The 19,301-nt window shown below is 37.7% G+C and overlaps 2 protein-coding genes across 7 annotated transcripts; both read right to left on the reverse strand.

The window, feature by feature from the left end:
* Nucleotides 1–829: 829 nt before the first annotated feature.
* Nucleotides 830–7,350, reverse strand: LOC135932739 (H-2 class I histocompatibility antigen, Q9 alpha chain-like). Of its 4 annotated transcripts, XR_010573620.1 has the most exons (7): nucleotides 7,143–7,350; nucleotides 5,340–5,600; nucleotides 3,656–3,934; nucleotides 2,889–3,203; nucleotides 2,350–2,550; nucleotides 2,044–2,168; nucleotides 830–1,936 (listed from the first exon to the last, which is right to left on the reverse strand). XR_010573620.1 is itself a non-coding variant. In XM_065470340.1 (5 exons), exons 1-5 carry the CDS (start codon nucleotides 7,207–7,209, stop codon nucleotides 2,498–2,500), a joined length of 975 nt encoding a protein of 324 aa, XP_065326412.1. In that variant the 5' UTR covers nucleotides 7,210–7,350; the 3' UTR covers nucleotides 830–2,497. The 4 variants fall into 4 exon arrangements, 1 of the variants encoding a protein (XP_065326412.1); XR_010573622.1 differs by lacking the exon at nucleotides 2,044–2,168; XR_010573619.1 differs by having other exon boundaries at nucleotides 2,044–2,550.
* Nucleotides 7,351–7,508: 158 nt separating this feature from the next.
* Nucleotides 7,509–15,556, reverse strand: LOC135932741 (H-2 class I histocompatibility antigen, Q9 alpha chain-like). 3 transcript variants are annotated; one of them, XM_065470342.1, is made up of 7 exons: nucleotides 15,390–15,556; nucleotides 14,446–14,712; nucleotides 13,727–14,005; nucleotides 12,919–13,221; nucleotides 12,495–12,593; nucleotides 9,997–10,044; nucleotides 7,509–8,045 (listed from the first exon to the last, which is right to left on the reverse strand). In XM_065470342.1, the coding sequence occupies exons 1-7, from the start codon at nucleotides 15,442–15,444 to the stop codon at nucleotides 8,020–8,022; spliced, it is 1,077 nt and encodes a 358-aa protein (XP_065326414.1). In that variant the 5' UTR covers nucleotides 15,445–15,556; the 3' UTR covers nucleotides 7,509–8,019. The 3 variants fall into 3 exon arrangements, with proteins under 3 accessions (XP_065326414.1, XP_065326413.1, XP_065326419.1); XM_065470341.1 differs by lacking the exon at nucleotides 7,509–8,045 and adding an exon at nucleotides 9,263–9,819; XM_065470347.1 differs by lacking the exon at nucleotides 7,509–8,045 and adding an exon at nucleotides 9,263–9,819 and having other exon boundaries at nucleotides 15,497–15,516.
* Nucleotides 15,557–19,301: the final 3,745 nt, after the last annotated feature.

The following is a 19,301-nucleotide window of genomic DNA, read 5'->3' on the forward strand; positions in this document are numbered from 1 at the left end:
CTGAGCTTTGCCCACTAATTTACACTGAAGTAAAATACTTCATGTCTATTGGCCAGTTCATAGCAGTAGCCATCTTTTCAAAAGCATTAAAATATGACTCTACCTCAGACTCAAAAAGGCAGGTACTAATGCAATGTTTTTGCTCACTTCAAAACTTTTGTCAGACTTTTGGGGTTTCTTCAAGTAGCATGCGTCTTTTGCCCTGAGGATATCTTCAATGCTTCTACTTGAAGCTGCTTTAACCTTATTTCCTTTTCAGCTTCTATCTCAAGCCTACAGATCTGTAGTCGGATATCATAATCTGCTTTTTGCACCTTCTCCTTCTCCTGGGCCTCCATCTGTAAATGAAGTAAGTGAACCTTAAGCTCTGCATCACTGCTAGATTTCTAGGGTTCTGGAGAGAAAGGCTTAAAGCGAGACAGAGTTTTGTGGAGCTACATCTGGCTTGACTTGGGCACCCGGAGGTGTAGCAATTATAGCTTATTCTTCCGTTCTATCTGGAAAAAACAGGATAAGCAGAAAGAGTCTTGAGAGGGGACCTCAGTCATAGTAGGGCTAATTAAGATACCCAACTCAATTAAGCCCTCCAGCAATGCCTGCTTAATGTCCCTTTTTACACCATATTTTGGTACCAAAAGTTTATAGTGAGCAGCAACACCTAAAAGGCCATCTTTATGGCACAATTCAATCTTTTTAACAGTAGGTTGATTAACAAAATCAAGCAGGTCAAAACTCATCTTTGATGGCAGCCATGAAACAAAACCACCTTAACTTGCACCATTTCATCAATTTAGATCCTCTGGAAAAGAGTAGAATTCTTAAAACTGAGTTTATTAAACAGTGTTATACGCACAGCAAAACAGTACAATACCGGACAACAACATATAGCAAGCCAGCAAAGCGAACCCCAGGGTGTAGAGCCTTTAAGCACAAACAGCAGAGACACATACAATGACAGCTAGGAAAAAAAGCTGCCCGGGGCATATCTAACCTTCCTTTATATGGGATCAGTGATCCCTCTTCCTGCTGTTTGGTAACTTTCCATTCCATGTTTTTCACTTGGACCGTATTAATTTTAAACTAATAAGTACTTTCTTAACTCTATAAATATCAATATTACCCCAATTATTGATGTAATATGTTTGTCAATCCTTTCCCCCCAAGCAGTTGTCAAACCCACTTGCACTTTGTAGCTTTTTTAATCTCCGACACTTGTGTCACTTAACCTTCTGGGCTACTCCATAACTTTTCCGAGCCCTATTCCCAGCATCCATCATTTTTAATTGGGTCCCTTTGTCAGTTTTATGGCCAGAGTGAGTCCAAAAGTCTACAAATCTCACAGATAACAGTTAATCATCCTGACAACCTTGGCAAACTCTGTTTTTTTTTGCCAGAGGTGGGCCACTATATTTGATAAAGAAAGGTTTTTCACAACTTTGGGAGAAAAGAGTCCCAGGTGCATCCTCAGCAGTGCCAAGTTGAATTAACCCTATGTTTGGATGGGGTTGGCCATAACACTATCAGAGGTTACTTATTGATCCCAATTATAACATTTCAAACAGTATTGATCAACATGTGCTCATATAACAGCTCATACACAAACTTTATTAATATAAATGTAGATAATATTTGACCTCAATTTATGGGTCTTGTGATTTTGAGCATGTAGGTTAAATGCTTAACACAGTGATTCCAATATATAAAACACTACAGTATAGGTGTGTACGGTGTATACAAATATATGTGATTACATAGTATATATGTGAGTATATGTCCAGTGTATACAGGTATATATGTCATAAAAAATCAACAACATAACTAGATCTTAACACTTCATTTTATGATGTGAATGATGAATAACTAATGAGGTCACAGTTTATGGGGCAAATGAGGCTTGTTGATGCTTCTTGTTTCAGTGCAAAATTTGTCCATAAACCTAAAAAGACAAAATAAAATATATTAACATTTCCAGTTCAATCAAGCAATCATCTTGTGATTTTGAAGCACAAAAAAGAAGTAAAATAGTAAATGTAGTAATCTCACTGTTTGCAGGGCTGTTTGTCATTTAGGCTTTAGGAATCATTTGTTCTAGAGACTCAGAAAGTCACGTCACAAACACACTGTTAGTCCACATCCTGCTCTGATCTGACATTTTCTCAAGAATGATCCTGAAAAAGTTATTTAACATAAAATACAGAAAACATTTTATTCTGCACAGGGCATAAGGGATCAGAGAAAACAGAATAGAAACAAGTTTTACTCATGAGATGGGGGACGTTTTTCTCAATTACAAAGAAAAAATAATTTCAGTTACATTTATAAAATGTTATACATCGTATCTTTTCTCACATTGTCATGCAGCTCCTATTCTTCTGGAACTGTGACTCTGGGCCTTGTGGAGCTTATTCTGTTTTGGATAAACCATCGAGTAAAAGGGATTTCTGTTTTTGTCTCTCGCCTGTTCTTTATTTGCAGTCAATGAAACTAATTACAGCAATCACTGCGAGAACCATCGTTTCATGGTCGCGAAGATCCTGGCGAGGAAATTTCCTGTAGATGACACAACAACAAATAAATCATAACCTGAACAAATGAAACACGTTAAAAGAGACAAACTTCAGTTTGGCAATTAAATAAGAATACGGGAAAAAAAAGATACTCGCAAATTTAAATAAACAGTGAAAAGACAGCAAAGTGGGCAATAATTTGAATCAGAGCGCTCAAAACTTTAAATGTTAATATTTATTAAGAAATGAACAAATCAGTATCAGTATGAAAAATTTAATAAATCTGTATACAACAGGGGAGGAATTAAACTTTTCATCAAACTCAAATAAAACCACATGAACTGCACGATTTTTACAGTAAACTAAATGCGTGTTTCCTACCTTCACTTTCACCCATGTTGGTCCTGATCACTGCTTTGTCCACTTTGGTGACGATGTCCTCGTTCACACTAGAGAGCTGAAACACACAGTTGTACCTCTGCCAGTCTTCAGGTGTGACTGATAAAAGATCCAGATCAGCACTCATCTGAAAGGTCCCGTCATTGTTGGTGAGGATCTCTCCTTTGTACACACCCTCATGAAGCTCCACTCCATCTTTCTTCCAAACCAATTCAGCTCTGTCAGGGTAGAAACCTGTAGCGTGGCAGGTGACTGGAGAGGACGGACTCTTCTGGAGGAGAGACACTGAGGGAAGAACTAAGGAGAGAAGAGAAAGATAGATGCTATATTACTATTATGTACATACTAATGTAATTCCTGTGGAATGTAATGTATTTTCAATGCCTTAGTTAAGCCTTTTAAAAAGCCTATGAGCATATGTAATGACAAACAATGGAGGCTGGGAGAGACTGGTTATAAATGTCAGAGTGTAGATGGTGGATAAATTGGGCCAGACAAAATTGGGGCAAAAGGAAAATATGATAATAAAAAAAACAATTATAATTAATATGTAGGAGTGACAGAGAAATCAGGAGAAAGGCAGAAAGAGGCAAATGTCAATGTGTGAGTGGAAATGAGAGAAAGAGAAAATTTAACTGTGATGTTTTTTTGATGGGGTGGGGGTGTCAATGCTTTTATGTTTTAATGGTCAGAAAAAGGAACATATTAAGATTGTTCTGGCCAAAAAACAGCATGTTATATGATTTCACCTGTTTTCATCAGAGAGCTCCTCCCATAGTTCACATACTTCTTCAGCCACTCAGGACAAATCTGGGTGAGGTAGTTCTTTGACTGTGTGATCAGGGCTCTGTTACTGTCCCACTTGTTTTTGGTGATGTAAGCCTGTTGTACAGGAGCAACCCATGTCTCTCTCTGCAGGTCAAAGAATAGAAAGTCCTCTCCGTCATAACCAAACTGCTCATATCCGTTCACTTCATCTGTTTCATCATCCCATTCACAGCCGTACATCTGCTGAAAAATGTGAACACCTGACAGAAAAAAAGACTTTACATTAGGAACAAATGTAGAACACAGCATAGATTAAGAATTGACAACATCTTTACAAGAAAACACTGATCCACGGTCATTTATTAAAGAGGATATTAACATCTGTTGTTTTTGGCTCAATGGAAGCTACTTACAGATAATCATCACTGAACAGTGTGGGAATCTTAGGGAGATAAACACTGGGGAAACATTTCTACATACTCTCTTTATCAAAGAAAAACAGCCTCCATAAAGACCAACACACATGTTACGGCCCTGTGCCTCGGAGCGACTGAGGGACCCTTTTCTCTTCAAGCAAATCCACAGGTGAGTTGATTGTACTCACCTGTGGCTGCAAAAGGCTGGAAATCGTTCACTTAGTGGCTGCTGCTTAGGACTAAACATGCAGTTTGTCCTTCGTGCCTCCCTCTTTGAACTTTGTTTGTTAACCTTTGTACATGGTTCACTTAGCTTGATTAGAGTTTTGTGATGCTAGCTTGCCTTAGTTAACCCTTAGCTTTTACTTTCATCTGTGTTACTGCATTGCATATGATAATTGGTTGCCCAGCAGTCTGTTGAACAGCCCTGTCGGTCTTTTGTTTGAAGTTTGCAATAAAACCTTTTATTTTACTCAGTGTCTCGTGTGAGAGCTCATGTATGTTACTCCCCTCCTGTACCCTAGCAGAGGGGGTCGTAACAACACAGTTGTGCACTGCTGTAGGTGGAGCTATTTCCTCTGAGCTACAGGAATAGACAAACACACTAAGATGGATCCTGAGCAGCAAACTCAGATCCTGATCCTGGGTATTAAGTGTCCATCCTCTGAAACTCTGCAACCAGTTATCCTTCTAACAAAATCCTCTAACTGTGAGAAACTACACACCAAACTGTCCGGAGGTTTTTCTAGAAGTTTCCACTGAAGGAGACTTTCAGTCCAGGATTGTTTTTAATAAAAGTCAAATACTACTTCACAATAATTGTAAAATATTCAAACCTCAGACTGATTATTCTGATCCTGCTGATTTTCTGGAGATTATTTTCTTATTAATCAATTATTGAGAAATTGTATCAAAAACAATCATCAAGGTTTCAGAGACAAAAAAAATCCTAAATATAAACAGAAAACTGCAAATATCGCAAATTTATCTTAATTATTTTGATCAACTAACCAGTTAACTGACAAATTATATCAGTTCATACAAAGATGATCCTTAAAGCTGGTTGAATTAAATTAAAGCTTCCCAGACTGTAGTTCTACATTCATTATGAATTATTGTGTTAATAATTGTAATCTGTAATCTGAATGAAACATTTTCATTTGTATACAAACCTGTTACTACTGAAAACAAAACACACTGAAAACATTAACAGCAAGTGTGTCATTAAAAAAATGAAACATGAACAAACCTCCAGTTTGGTTGAAGCGCGCCTTTGCAATCTGAATGTTGGCTTTGAACGTCTGCTGGGAACCCCTGGAGATATCAGTGTTCCTCTCCCAGAACTGTGGGTCTACTGCATCGTTCACCCAGTCCTGTTTGGGCACCTCTCTCTCCGTGTTGCTGTCATAATAATTAATCTGAACTTCATCAACCATCCCAACAGTCACAAACTCTGGGAAGTTTGGGACTTGAGAGGACGCAGTGTAGAAATACTTCAGCGAGTGGGTCACTGTAAGAAACAGTTAATGTTGTGAGATCTCAGGAACACAGATTTATAAATCACACTATTTTTTTAAAATAACACAATAAGAAAAACTACAGCACGTTAAAGACATCCTGTAATAATCCTGCTGTCCCTTCAATAAACGAAAAATAGATTTGTGAATAGATATTCAGTGTTTAATGTAATTTTGTGTTTTGTAACAGACTCCAGTTTCAACCTGGTTTTCACAAAACAATTTAAAGTTATAAAAATGGTGTTTATCCTTCAGTCTAGTTTAATTCAGTTTTCATGATTAATGGTTTGAACTCAGGGCAGCATGGTGGTTAGCACTGTTACTGCACAGCAAGAAAGTCCTGAGTTCAATTCCCCATCAGGTCGGGGTCTTTCTGTGTGGAGTTACATGTTCTCCCCAGATACTCTGGCTTCCTCCCACCGTCCAAAGACATGCACTTAGTGGGGCTAGATTAATTTTGATTAATCCATATTGCCCATAGGTGTGATTTAATTCTATTGATGTGAGTGTCCAGACTTTGTTTTTTTGTTGTTGTTTTTTCAGAATTTCAGTGTTGGGTTTTCTAAATATCAATATCGATGCTTTTTCTTTATTTTATTTCTCATAGATTTTGTTAAAGCTTAAAATTGTTACAGCAAGCTTTACTTCCAATATCTTTGATTGATAATATTATCAATAAAAAGCTAATGTTAAGTAACTAATATTTGGAGAATATTATCTTAAGCAATTTGGATTTTATCTTTTATTCATTAATTAAGTTTGCAGGTGAGTACATGGATTCATCTGTTAGTGTTAGTGACCAAGGCACATAGTGAGCTTGAAACTTCTCATTAGCGCTCACTGGTTGAGGATGGGTGTCTTTAAATTGCAAAACTTTTCTGGCATTTCTCACCTCCAGCTTCTTGTTGATCATTCAGCAGTGATACCAACATTAGCTTATGCTGGTATGTAAAGTGAAGTGGCACTTTACATACATAAACTGTATTTAATTATAAAGAAATAATTATTTAATTTGTATCTCAATTCAGTTCACTTGAATTCGATTCAATTTTATTTATACACCTCACAACAAAAGTCACCTCATTGCGCTGTTAATGAAGCAATAACATCAGAAAAACAGTGAACTTCATATCCGGGTGTAACTCGCGCATGTTTGTCAAACAGAAAGTATTCACAATAAACTCCATCGAATGGCATGTGGCTCTTTATATACAGTTGATTCTGAACAAATAATTAAACATCGAAGTTTTTTACAGATACTTTGTGTCAAATGAACTTTAGTGAACTTTAATGATGAGCTGTTGTGTGAAAATGTTTTAATTCCTCATGAAAATTAAAATGGTATTCAGTTTTTTTTTTTTTAAAAACAGTTTTGATTATTGTCACCAGATTAGCATCAGGCCTCCTCCCTGATGTTTTATTTGTTAGAGTGCTTGGAGAGACAGCAGAGTAACAACGTTTAAAAATGCGTCGTGGACGATTTAAAGACGGGACTCGTCAAACAGTTTTCGACAGAAATCGTCAGTCACACTGACCTGCCGCTGCCTCCTGTATCCCCAGGATAAGAAAGAAGATGATGATCTTTATTGTGACCATAAACATGCAAATCTTTAACAGACTTTATGTTTCAATTGTCCAGAAAAAGCTAAAGTTAAATTAGGAGAAAAGGAGGAGAACTAGGAGGTACGTCACCACTGGGCTCCATCTGAGCCAATAGGAATTTACTCTGACAGTAAACGTCACTTAAATCTGGGGTAAACGCACCCTTTAGGGTTATCAACGAAACTGAAAGTAAAATATTTTCATATGAACCATGAATGATGAAGGGAAGGATTAAAGTTAGGTTCATCTGATCTTTATTATTTTTTATGTTATGACAGGTGTAGTTATGCTGGGTATACAATGTATAAAATTTTTATGTATTTTTAATCTGGGGTTAGCTGTTTGGTACAGATTGCCTCTGGGGTCTGTGAGGTCACAGCGTCTTTAAAGGCACAAAACAAATTTTAAAATTTGTTTTTGTGCAACTGATGAGGAATACATATCAAATATGATTTCGCCGGGCTTCACTGAATCGTGGTGGTTTGGGCTCCCTCCAGTGGATAAAACCTCATTAAGTTTCTCAGTGGGTTGATTGGTATTAATTTTAAATCAATATGTGTGGCGAGGGCCGCCTGTAAGGGGGAAAATGATGAAAACATTCTATTAGTACTTTTAAAAAACAAAAATAAACCATAAAAAATGCTTCACAAAGTACTTATGAACGTGTTTGTTTCCTAGCATTAGTTTTGTTTTGTTTTTGGCAACAAAGAATAATTCCAGTCAGCCTCTGGCCCCGCCCTCATTATTTCACGGTTTGGTTTGGTCCAGGTGTACGTTCCTAGCTGATGAGCTGGAGGGGCATGATGGTGGCTAAGTTGAGAGAACCGCTGGACTGACTGTGGGCAGACAAACAGAAGAAAAGGGTATTGAGGTGAAAAGGAACACGATTTGTCCCGTACTTCTGCTAGAAGGAAAAAAAGACACAAAGCTGGAGTTATTCTGTGTCTTTACGCTGCACAGCTGCCTCTTCTTGTCTCCCTCTCCTGTTGTTAATTCAATCATGAAACTGATCAGTGATCAGCTGATTGGCGTCCTCTCTCGTTTGTTTATCGCCAGAAAGAGGAAACCAGCGGATGTCGCGCTAAACAACAGCAGCACGTTTAAGCTTGATCAGCTTTTGTTAGAATTTATTTAATATTAATTTCTAGTATCAGCTGATGTTTGCTGGAGCCACAGCTGTAAAGCTGCTGGTCATGATATCGGTTTGTATATCTGGTGAGAGGGAAACATGCAGATGAAACCAGGAGATGTCCTGAATCATCAGAGCTGAACAGGTGATGGAGAAACAGGTTTACATTTTAGGTGACATGGATGAGTTAAAGGGAAGTTATAAACTGTTTCTGAGAGACAAATAACACCAGGATCCTTTCTACATAGCTGACAGCTGGGTGATTCTCTTTTTGCAGCAACATTTCATGTCCACATACTTCACTTACCCTGATTTTTTTCTGAAATGTGCCAAATATGTTAAACAAAGTAATTCAATTATGTGTTTAAGTGTTTGGCATTATTGAAACATAATTTAAACATAAATAGGTTCAACTCTGTCCCAGACTATTTTCTGCATGTCATCATTCTTTTCCCACTTTCCTCTCACTTTCTGCACTGTCCTATCCACACATCCTATCTACTTTCAACTGAAGGCCAATTTCACTAAAACCACTGACAGTGTGTAACTGGACTTGTTCTTTTACACATAATGCATATAGTTCATACAAAAAGTTTGAATTAATCTGATTGAAAAGACAAAATCCAGTGCTTAACAGTATCAAGGTAAGTGAGAAATCTGCAGTTTTGACTGACAAAAGTACAAACTGCTTTGATGAGCTGTGACATTCATATGGAAAATTAATTAATACAATAGTGGTGTTTACAAAAACAATGAGAAAGTCTGCTGTGGATGAGGAAATACGTCACTGATTTGAGAACTGCATTAAGAGTGCTGAGTGTGATGCTCCTAATGGAAGAACTGTCATGGAGCAGCTGTGTGAAGGCAGGAATAGAAACCAAATGCAAACTCGTGGAGGTGGAACTTAAACTCAAAGACCTCAGCTTTATTGCTGGCATAAGACAAAACAGAAACTAAACTGGGAAGGCTAGAAACTGAGCTTGAAACAGAACACAGGCAAGTATGAGGGACGACGCGATGACGAACAGGAACACACGCAAACACTAAATACAGAAGGGGAACGGGCAAAGAGCAACCACCTGGGAGACATGGCTGACACTAATTACAAAGACGAGATGGGGAGGAAGCAAAACAGAATACATTGACCTTCAAAGTAAAACAGGAAACAGTGGGCACAGAACTAAACCTACTAAACAGAAGAGCACCAGAACAAAACCTAAGAACTAGAATACAAAAACAGAAATCAACACTACAAGTCATATACAACAGATAAATCACAGAATAACAACAACAACAATAATAATAATAATAATAATAATACACAAAATACTGGGTCACCAACCCAGGACTGTGACAAGAACTGCATCAAATCAGTGAAGAAAAATTGTTAACTTCTGTTGCAGCAGAAACTTTTTCTCAGAGGTTCAGTGTTGAAGATTCCTTGGTGAAGCTCACAAGCTTATCCAAACTTTTTCTGTCTTCTGTTCAGATAAAAATTAAATATTTATTAATGAGGAGGGCTTTGAAAATATAAAATACATCATGGAATGAGTGAAACCTGCTGGTAAAACTGGTTCATCGTGCACATAATTAATGTTTATTTTAAAATCAGTCAATACAGCACAAACCTGACTGAATGCAATACTTGTATCACTTACCGTTGTCACAGATAATATCTTCAGCAGAATTCCCAGGTGTCTTGGACACTAAAGAAAAAAACGAAAAACATTCAGATGAAGGACTATAAATAAAAAACTGGACAAGATAAATAAATAAAAAGATACAGTTACTTGATCACTAGTAATATGTAACATATATAATGATATACAGGATTCACTTTAAAGCCATGACTGTGACTGCTGTAATGCCTGAGCTTTATGCCAGTACTTCTTAGCACGATAAGAACTGGCAGCTGGAGAGGTGTCCCTGATGTCCAGAGCTGGTGGGACAAACCAGTTCCAGTGAAAAATGCAGAAATATTTTTAATTAATATGTATCAGAAAAAAGATTGCAAAAGCATTCTTAGAAAGATGGCTATATGTAATGTTGAAAGCTAATGTGTGAGCAGAGATCAAGTACACTTAATTTTAATAGTTTGTGATTTGCTGTTTATGTTTTCTCTAGAAGGACGATCAGTAATTGTATTTATGATGTAATTTGGTTTTATGAAAATGTATGTTTTATTGTAATATGTATTTATTTAAGATTTATTTATGTAAGCCCAACAAGGGACAATTGTTGAAAATTAGCAGTAGCTATAAACCTATGTGCGGTACATCAGTCTCATGTCTTTTACCTGATTGAGGGGCATTAAAACTTAAAAAAAAATGCATTTGGTTAAGTTTCTGTCTTTTACAGGTTAGCTATCCCAGTGGAGGTGATGAGTAACAGATAATAAAACAACGCAAAATTGACATATAAACATCTTTGACATGTCAAAAAAAAAAGAGTGACCAATATAGCCACCCTTCTTTTCAATATCTGTCACAAGCCTTGCATTCATGGAGTCTGTCAGTTTCTTGATCTGTAACTTTTTGAGCAGGCTCAACCACAGCCTCCCAGACACTGTTCAGAGAGGTGTACTGTTTCCCTACACTGTAAATCTCCCATTTAAGCAGGGGCCACAGGTTCTCAGTAGGGTTTAGGTCAGGTGAGCGAGGGGACCATGTCATTATTTTTTTAATCCTTAAAGCCTTTACTGGCTAGCCATGCAGCTAGTGCTCCATGCATATGATGGAGCATTGTCCTGCATAAAAATCATGGTCTTCTTGAAAGATGCAGATCTTTTCTGGTACCACTGCTTAGAGAAAGTGTCTTCTAAAAACTGGCAGTAGGTGATTTTGAGGCCATCTTCAACCCAAAAAGGTCCAACCAGCTCATCTTTAATAATACCAGCCCATACCAGTACCCCACCTCCACCTTGCTGCCGTCTGAGTCGAAGTGGAGCTCTGTGTTCGTTACTGATCCAGCCACGGGCCCATCCATCTGGTCCATCAAGAGTCACTCTCATCTCATCGGTCCATAAAACCTTTGAAAAATCTGCCTTCAGATATTTCTTGGCCAAGTCTTGACATTTCAACTTGTGTGTTTTGTTCAGTGGTGGTCGGGTTTCAGCCTTCCTCACCTTGGCCATGTCTCTAAGCACTGAACACCTTGTAAATCTGGATACTCCGGGTAGGCTGCAGTTCTGGAACATGGCAGCAGGAGGATAATGGGTTCCTGGTAGCTTCACGTTTGATTCTTCTCAAATCTTTGGCAGCTAATTTGAGTCTTTTTTTCTCTAAACGTTTCTTGCGACCCTGTTTGCTATTTGCAACAAAACGATTGATGGTTCTGTGCTCACACCCCAATATCTTATCAATGCATCCCTCTGAAAGACTGAGAAAGAGAAGCTGCCTAAAAATTATGCACACCTTTATATAGTGTGTTAATCTCCTTAGGCCACACCCTCACTCAATACGCAAATACACATCACCTGATATCCTTAAATCCAATAAGCACTCAAGTTTATACAGCTTGAAGTTGGAAAATATGCATAAAAATTATGATATGGCCAAAATTCAGTAAACGGACTAGATGTTACAATCCTGCATTGCTTTAAGTGGAGAAAATCTTGAGGGATGGCTGTTATTAGGAAAGGCAGCCCAGAAACTTTACCAGCAGGTCCCATCATTGTGTGCCTCAATTTCACAGAGTGTTTCGAAAACTGAAAGTAGGTCTTGACCAGTCCTGTGATGTGGTTTAGTACATAAAATATACTCACTTGCGTAATAATTGTGTAGTGTAGTGTGAAGGTGTTTTCAGGGTAAGACTTAGGCCTGATTGAGATTTACTCATTACTACAAATCTTATTATAATACAGTCATTAAATTAAGTCAGGTGTTCAAAGAAATTTAGAATGTACTTATAAGTTTGAGGACATTTGGCTGTAAAAACAAGAAAACACATGTCAGTTGTAAATACAAGAATACTGATACCCAATCCTTGCTACACTACTGGTTACCTTTGACCTTATAAATAATTATATAATTATGACACTGGTGCTCTAAACATCACTGTTGCTTCAGATGTTGCTGTGTTTGAACCCGAAGCTTATTTCAATTTTGAATCTGGACAAATAAGTAAAATGCTTAAGCCATGAACTTTTTTGTCTCACCAGTTTTCTTTCGATAAATAATGAGTCCAGTTACAGCAATGAGGAAAACAAAAGCTCCAATGACTGTGATGATCGTGACCCTGGACCATCCTAGTAAGGCTTAAAAAAAGAAAAAGAAAACAAATGTGTTAATTTTTTTCAGAAGAAGCGTCATAAATGATTGTTTATTGGTTAAAATGTTTTTCTGTTATGTCAAATTTGTGCTTTTTAACTGACATTTGCTGCAAAAATATTCATATTTACCACATAAAAATAAAAGTAAATAGAAAACTGTCAAATAAAATTTACACTGTTATCTTTAAATTCCCAACCTCTTTCGAAAGGTTTACTTATGAAGTTTTTCTAATGAGATTTACTGTTCTTAGACTGGCTTATACCCAAAGTCTACAGCTTTTGAATCAGACCAGTAAGAATTAAGCCTTACTTTCACTGGTCTTAATCAAAGCTTTCTCCAGTTTGGTGACGATGTCCTCCTTCACGCCGAAGAGCTGGAACACACAGTCATATCTCTTCCAGTCTTCAGCTATAACAGATCTGAGGTCCAGATAAACACTCATCTGGAAGGTCCCATCATTGTTGGTGAGGATCTCTCCTTTGTACACACCCTCATGAATCTCCACTCCATCTTTCCTCCAGACCATCTCAGCTCTGTAAGGATAGAAACCTGTAGCGTGGCAGATGACTGGAGAGGAGGGAGTCTTCTGGAGGAGAGACACTGAGGGAAGGACTGGAGAGACAGAGAAATTTTACTGATTCTCTTTTTAAATAGTAATAATAATTATTATTATTACTATTATTTTGGAATATGTACAATGCTGGTATTACGATTACATTTAACAAAATAACCCTGTTTTTCACATTTTCAATTTTCCACAGCCATCATGCCTAAAACCAGAATAAATTTCAAATACAACATCAGTTGACCAGGTTGTGAAACAAAATTCGAACTTCAAATACAAGGTACCTAGCTTGTGCTCAAGAAAATGTTATAACAGCAATTCGAATATTTCTCTGTATTTATGAAAATATTATAAAAGAGATTTCTTACTCAAAAAACACACATTTAAGATTAGTTGTATTCTCCCATCTACTTCTGCACGTTTCTTAAATGCAATTAAATATTATATTTCGCTTTATAATTACAAAAATGTAACATTGCATTACCTAAATATTCCCTCCTAAAACTTGGAGAAGACGTGGCATGAAACTAAATCAGTTCATGTGAAACCTACCTGTTCTTATCAGACTTTCCTGACCATAGTCCACATATTTCTTCAGCCAGTCAACACAGTCCTGAGTTAAGTACTTTGTCCTCTTTGTATTCCCATCTGCATCCCGATCCCACTTATTTTTGGTGATGACAGCCTGAGGTACTGGAGTGATCCATGTCTCCGTGTTTACGTCAAATGTTATGAAGTCTTCTCCATCATAGCCGTATTGGTAATATCCTTGAATATCTTCAAACTCATCATCCCATTCACAGCCATACATTAACTGGACAACGTGGATACCTGTGAGAGAGAAGCAAAATCATAGTGTGTTCCAAAGAAGTATTGATCCACAGACACCAAAACAGAAGAGCTGATTACTTCTTAAACAGCCAGCTGTCATGTAAGATGCAGAATGAGACAAAAAGACAGTAGCTGGGGGTGGCGAGTATAAATATATTCTGATTTAATCTATGGAGATAACATGTCATTTTAAAACATTTAGTGATTGTTTATTATTGAGTCAGAAACACAATGAGCAGCATCTGATGGTCTCTGACTCTTCAGTGTGTGTGTTGAATGAGACTGTTCTTTATTCAGGTGTGAGTTAAGACATGAGTCCAACACAGAACAGACATATAAATAAAATGATGTTACTTACAGAAACTGGAGTAATGCAGTGAAGAACATGTGAGTGCTGGTTTACAATGAAGATGAAGAGAAAAGATTAATCTTAAACAAACCTCCAGTTTGATTGAAGCGGTGCTTTGCAATTTCAGTGTTGTTTCTGAACACCTGCTCAGCATTACTGAACCCTCTACTCTCTGTGTCCCAGTACTGTGGATCATGTCCTGTGACTTTGCTCATCCAGTCCTGTTTGGGCACAGCTCTCCTGGTGTTACTGTCATAGTGAATCATCTGAACGTCATCAACCATCCCAAAAACCACAAACTCTGGGAGGTTTGGGACCTCAGAAGATCCAATGTAGAAATACTGCAGAGAGCGGGTGACTGGAAAAACATTAACAATTTAAAATCCCATGTTTCATTTCATTTTTTATATACACAATACACAGTAGATAATTAATCACTTCAATAAACAATATAAAGCTGAAAAATAAACCTAATAATATATTCTGAAAACATTTTTATTCAAACTGACAGAAAAACATCCAGCAATAATTCACTTAATAGCTCAGTATGAAACGTAAATATAAACAAAACCCCAAACTTAAAACACGAAACTGAAAAACAGCTCAATTTGGGTGTTTTTGTACAGAAATGCAACCTTTCATAGCAGCATTTACAGAAACACAGAAGCTGTTTCGTTTCCACATAAGTCAAAGTATTTAGGCTATGATAAAATTTTCAAAATCCCTTATATAAACATATCTGTAGTTTATACAATCATTTGAGCTACATTTGTTTTTAGATTACACCAAGTGGGCTACATCATGTTTCTCCTGTGGAAATACATAAAAAAGTACAGACTAATGAATGTTTGGAGACTTTGGGTAAAATTTATTTGCAAAGCAAGCTATAAATACACAGTTGATAGCCAGCACGCGATTACTTAATGAATATGTAACAAACTAAAGCTCTGCTCTTAATCTTTGAGAAACAATAGGCCAAGATCTCGCTGTGACGCCTGAACAACCCTGTTTTCCGCTTCAGCACCCAACACCTACCTGCAGACACACACACTGCGCAGCAGAAGAGGAGGAGCAGAATAATCGCCCTCATTTTTAATGTGAAACAGAAATGAGAAGAGAAAACGAACAGGCTCGGTAATTACTGTAACTTCTCCATAGTCGAGAAATTTCTTGCCGAAAGTGGTCGTCTCAGAAGATGGCTGTTTTAGGGGGGCATGTACGTTTTTCAGTGTGCCTTTTGCAGGTTTACGTTTTGCACGTACGTCACGTGGGAGATGTTTTAATGATTGTATGAAGAAATATACCTCACGTGGGCTGTACTCCAGTAAGCAGATTTAGCTAACAACTCTGAGATGAGGGAAAACTCTGAGTTAGTTACAGTGGTAACAGACTTTATGTCTTAAACTTGCTAGCGGAAAGATTTTCTTAACTCCCTCTGACTCCTCCCCTCCTGCCGCAACTGAACTGCGTGACTGACACTCCGGCTGTGTCCCAATTCAGGGTATGCACGCTTTTAGTACGCACACTACGCGTACTACGGACGGTGTGTACTACAAGTACAGGTAGTGCGGAAGTGAGCGGGTTGTGAAATGGGACGGTCTAGCCCTTGTCGCGCTGTTCAGGTTGCCTAGCAACCATGATACTAACCGCGAGAAACGTGTCATACAGCTTTGTTTGACAGAAATGAAGGAGAAAAATGTTTTGTTGGTCATTCATTTTTGTCATGACATCACTTTGATTAGTTGAGTATCTGAGGCTGAGACCACAGGACATGATAGTTGTGCTTCATTTCTGTACTGAACAGTCATTTCAAGATTAGTTAGTAAATAACAATTGGCTAACGTTGTTCATGAGACTAAAGTCATCTCACTGTGGTAATTTAAATATAATATGGCCAATATCATATGTATTGTCAGATTATTATGGTATACACACACACACACACACACACACACACATATACATATACATATATATATGTATGTATATGTATATGTATATGTAAGTGGGAGCATTTAGGAAACACATAAGTCCAAAACCTCCTTTATGGCATAGGTTTCCATGGCAAATGCATGTCCTATAAGTGTAACAACAACTATTATTTGTCGATGAAAAGACAAAACAACAAAACATAAATAAAGAGTACATCAGGAACAAACTGATAGACAAAGGTTTACGCACCATGAGTAAGGACACGAAAAAGACCAGAGAGAGACACAAGCAATAAATACACAGGAGGAGTTTAGAGAAGAGTGAGCACACCAATGAGCACAGCTGAACAAGACAGGGAAAGCAAAACTGAGATATGGAGATATGACTGACTTCCACAGGAAACAGCGAAGACAGAAATGACTGGGCATGAAAAGGGAAACAAAGTAACCAAGTAACCAAGAACCATAAATAACAAACTCTGAGGCACTACAGAATAACATACTCAGAAACTATTTCATACTTTCAAAGAAGGTGTGGGAGTGAAGAGTGTGTGGGGGGTGTGTTTGGGGATTTTGATGTACAACAAAGATGATGAGAAAAGGTTGAAGTGATGCTTTGCCATTTTAATGTTGGCTCTGAACACCTGTAGGGTGTTATTCAGCAATTTCACTCTCTGTGTCTCTGTTTTATTGTCCTGTTTGGGCACTGCTCTTCTGGTGTTGCTGTCATAGTGAATCATCTGAAGTTTATCAACCAAACCGGCAGCCACAAACTCTGGAAGGAAAAAAAAAAGAATACATCTGTTTATTGTTTAGACTTCGTCACAGTCAAAATGAAACTGTTGCATCCGCAGTAGCTCCTCTCCGACCAATAGGAATTTAAAGCTGTCTGCATCTCAGCAGTAACCAGGCAAAAAAAGGGAGCCAAGGTTTTCTTTGGAAAGTGGTAAATGGACTGATTCTTATATAGCGCTTTTCTACTCTCTCGGAGTACTCAAAGCGCTCTATAAAACATGCTGCATTCACCCAATCACACCCATTCTCACAAGCACTTTATCTATACTTAGTGCAATCTAACGACATTCACACATTCATACTCCGATGGATGCATCGGAGAGCAACTTGGGGTTAGTATCTTGCCCAAGGATACTTGACATACAGACTGGAGGAGCCAAGGATCGAACCACCAACCTTCCGATCAGTAGGCAACCTTCTCTACCTCCTGAGCTACAGCCACTTATCATGAAGAATGACCTCAGAAACAAAGAGCTAGTAGCCTGTAATCTGTGCACCCTGTGTCTTTAACAGAGGTGGCTCGAATATCCAAAAATAGTTCTCAAGTAAGAGTAGCATTACTTTAAAATATTATTACTCAAGTAAAAGTGATAAGTAGACATCCAAAAACCTACTCAAATAAGAGTAAAAAAAAAGTGGTTGCCAAAAAGGCAAGAAAACTGGTTGTAATGTCTAATTTATGTTTTTAGTTTGCTTAAATAAATGCTCAGACAAACAAAAATACATAAATGTACAACATTAACAAAATAAGGCACAACAAGTCTAATTTCCAGATTTCAGTTTTTCACAACATAAAGGTTTTTCAAGCAATACCCACAGTTAATATATTCACATTTACAGCGGCCTCAGAGAAAACATTAGAACTAGAAAACTTCAACATTTGTATGCAGACACTAAAGCTGATGCGCCAGAATGTCACACTAGGGGTGATTCTTTTAAATAGAAGGGGGGATGAAGTAAATCAGAAACAAAGCACACAGAGATGCAACGGGTATAATCAGGAAAAGTTTATTCCCCAAGGCGCACAGCAGGAATAAAAAAAAAAAAACAACCCACATCTGTGCTAAAATTCCACAGGAATAGACAAACACAATTCTAACAAAAATGTTCTTTGTCTGCTAAAATACCCGAAAGTATAGACAGGGGATTAACACAATGTCATATTAAAAGAAACACTAAAAACATGTGATACGAACATCAGAATAAAATAATTCAAATAAAAACTCTACTCACAAATAAACACTGAAGTCAGAATAAAACCAATTAAATTTTCACATTGTGGATGTACATATGTGTATGGCTCACTTTACCATAAATTGTTTCTTCACTCAGTGAACAGGAGTCCTGTCTGACCAAAAAGTCTCTCACAGGCTGCAGATGCAGGAAGAGCTGTATTGACTTTGACTGACAGCTTCTTGATGTGAGGAAAGCTACGCAATAGATCCATACCACCAGTAAATGGACATGAAAGGTACTGCTCCAGCTTCCCTTGCTTCTGGGTTTCCTGACCCCATGGATCCAAAGAAGTCATCTTCATCAGATAGGCTGCTGTTTATGCTGACCTCACCCAACTCTGTGTCTAGGTGATGTCTGATGAAGGTCAGACCTGTGGAAAAATGTATGGTTAGGTCTGTACATTAATTTGCTGAATACACTGCCGAGCTGCTGATGTTTGGCATGAAAAATGTTTTGTCACACTAGAGATGTTTTTTTTTTTCTTTTGTCAGCCTCTTGGTTTCTAACTAACACTATAATCCCAAATCACAGTAACAAGAAAAGTCATTACAAGTCAAAATCTAGTGGCTCACAATTTAATGGATAACATGCATATTTACCTGCTTTTAAGATGCTCTCCTCTGTGGTCCATGATGTTGTGAATCCTGGTAGAAGTATTGCAGCTGCAATCAGCTCAGGGTTTTTCATTATTTCTCCAAAATGTTTCTGGATCCCATCCCGCAGCTTATTAACAAGAGGTCTGCACATTTTGCAAGATGACTCTAGCCTCCTCAGCTTTTCCAGCAACTGTTAAAGTGTTGGCAGCAAGAAGCCCATGTGCACAGATGAATCCCCTTGGAGGATGTTGTGGGCAATTGAAACGGGCTTCATCACAGCCGTGTACTCAACCAAAAATCCCATTTCAGCAGGATTGAACCTAAAAAAGGTCTAAAAACAGAAAAAGGTCATAGCCATTTCTACAGCAAAGTAATAAGTGCATTGTCTG

The sequence above is a fragment of the Pelmatolapia mariae genome, linkage group LG22 (genome assembly GCF_036321145.2).
Source record: "Pelmatolapia mariae isolate MD_Pm_ZW linkage group LG22, Pm_UMD_F_2, whole genome shotgun sequence".
In the NCBI taxonomy this organism is placed as follows: domain Eukaryota; kingdom Metazoa; phylum Chordata; class Actinopteri; order Cichliformes; family Cichlidae; genus Pelmatolapia; species Pelmatolapia mariae.